This window comes from Polistes canadensis, unplaced genomic scaffold (genome assembly GCF_001313835.1).
Source record: "Polistes canadensis isolate GaletaPanama2010 unplaced genomic scaffold, ASM131383v1 scaffold_45, whole genome shotgun sequence".
In the NCBI taxonomy this organism is placed as follows: Eukaryota; Metazoa; Arthropoda; class Insecta; order Hymenoptera; family Vespidae; genus Polistes; species Polistes canadensis.
In genome coordinates, this window is record NW_014569592.1 from 109289 (window position 1) to 111809 (window position 2521).

The 2521-nt window shown below is 28.4% G+C and overlaps 1 protein-coding gene across 2 annotated transcripts in view; it reads left to right on the plus strand.

The window, feature by feature from the left end:
- The window catches only part of LOC106785138 (uncharacterized protein DDB_G0271670-like), a 7703-nt gene extending 6004 nt beyond the window's left edge, over positions 1-1699 (plus strand). Inside the window, exon 4 of one of the 2 annotated variants that reach the window (XM_014745330.1) lies at positions 378-1699. In XM_014745330.1, coding sequence (XP_014600816.1) covers positions 378-587 — 210 coding nt within the window. In that variant the 3' untranslated portion in view covers positions 588-1699. The remainder of the gene's footprint in view (positions 1-377) is intronic. The other variant, XM_014745331.1, reaches the window with a different exon arrangement.
- The last annotated feature ends 822 nt before the right edge of the window (positions 1700-2521 follow it).

Consider the following 2521-nt stretch of genomic DNA (forward strand, 5'->3'; position numbering starts at 1 on the left):
TCTTTTATATATATAGAAAATATCGACATTATTTGTTCGAACGTAATACCATACATATATATAAAAAACGGATAGATAATAATAATTATTATTATTATTATAAATAACGAATAAATTCTAATATTGATTAAATTGATATGATATTATTCATATAATACGATGATTAATAAATAAACATATAATATATATTTATTATCTAATATTAATACGAACAAAATTATTCGTATCTATCCATCCATCCATCTATCTATCTATCTATACAGATAGATATATAGATCTATATCTTATCTATACAGATAAATTTATAGATAGACAATATCTATTATTATTAAATAATGTATTATTATCTCGAATTAAGAAGACTACCAACTTCACAGGGTCCAAATCAGATGCCAATGTCTATGTACATCCTTCTAGCAGGATTAGCAGGATTAGCTGTTCTCAGCATCGTATTAATGTTTTATGTACAACGTAAAGCGTCACGACGGCAACGGCACGACATTGAGGAACCAGAAACGGAAATACAAGAAGAGGATAAATCAACATTATTGGGTACTGATAATCACGAGATTGAGGATAAGGATTAATCAAAGGAATAAATCAATGAAACCCGAAGATATTGATCCTTTACCTCGCGACTGAATTTTTCCAATAATTTTTTAATGGACGCCCATTTATTGACTCTAAGACGCACACATTACGACGATGACGATTTTAACTGATGAGAAAATAATAAGAGAGAGTGTGAGAGAATGAGAGAAAAAAAGAGAGAGAGAGAGAGTAAGAGAGAAAATATAGATTTTCTATAACTATGTATGTCTACCACCTTTAGGATATTATTTTCACATTGCGAATGTTAAATTTGAATTCTTTTTAATATCTTTTTCTTTTATACACAAAACGATTCGCATAACTTTAAAAAATATTTGGAAAATTACGTGTGTAAGATGAAAACATTCGTCGAATATCATTTCAAATCGTATTTGATTCATTGATTGTTCGAATCTATTAATTGTAAGACAAAAATGTATTTTATTGTTATAAACATTATCAAATAGAAAGAAATTTCGTTGGTATTAATATTATACAGTAAAATCTTTCACACGTTTTTTGTTTTTTTAAACTTGAAATTTATTATTCTTTCTATCTGCGAGATGAAAACAAACAAACAAACAAAAAAAACATATGTACGATATTTTGTTCGTTCGAAAGAAAGTTGAGTTTGTTAAAATTTATTAAAATGTTTACGAGTACGAGGAAAAAGTTGGACCCTTTTTTTCTTTTTTTTTTTCTAAATCGTGTAATATAATATGTCGTTGGATAAATAATATGTCTAAAAATGATTTCAAATTTATCGAATAAATCGCGAATCATCATCCTGTATTAGTTTAATATTCGTTTCGTTGGATATTATCTCGAATACGATATTGTTGTAATACTTTTTCCGATATATTTTATGAAATAATATTACTACCATTTTTTAATTTCCAACGGAACGAAAAAAACGTAAGCAAGTATATATGTACACGTATGCTTACCTATATGTGTATGTGTGTGTGCGTGTGTACGTACGATTAGCGGATAGATCATATGATTCCGTACAAAAAATAATGTTCGATGTGTTTTTCGAGAATAAAAAGTAATCAAGATAATGAGATGATTAAAAAAGGGCGAACGGTAAAAAATAAAAAGATTTAAAAAAAAAAAAATGAATAATAAAAATACAAAAAATAAATGAATAAAAAAAGAAAAAGAAAGAAAGAAAGAGAGGAAGTGAATAGGTGTGTGTGTGAGAGAGAGAAAGAAAGAGATTAAAAAATGTCATAAGTAACACAATAATGCAGTAGCAAAATGAAAAAGACGGTTATAGTTTCTATTTTGAAGATTGTATTTTTTTAAAACTCTTTATTCATTTCGACTTCCACATAACGCGCACTTATTTATATCTATGCGAATTAGGTGCGCTATATGTGTGTGTGTGTGTGTGTATGTGTGTATGCGTTTACCATACGTAAGAACGAAAGAATTTGTGTATGACTTGTATGTATGTATGTATATCTGTTGTTGTTATGTTAAACGTATGCGTGGGTGGTGAATTAAATGACGCCCACATAATTTGCGTATCTTCAAACAGGATGTGTATCGTAAAATAATTTTTCTTTGCCTCCTACGAATCTTTCGCCAGATTTTTTACGCGTTTTATAATCAACGAACGAACGAACGAACGAACGAACGGATCGGAACGGAATGGAACGAAATAATACAATGCGAATAAAAAACACATAAATATACCAACAAAAGCCATAGATATACGTATTTATCGAAACACTTATAGGAATTTTATGCGAAATGTTTCGCAAGGGGCAGATGAAATATTTGTTCTTATGATATTAGTGTGGGTATTTTTTTTCTTTTTTCTTTTTCTTTTTTTTTTTTTTCAATACCGAAAGTCAGTCATCATCGTTTTACTAAAACTCGTTACTTCGTATATATGTATAACAATAGGGTGCTTCATACACAT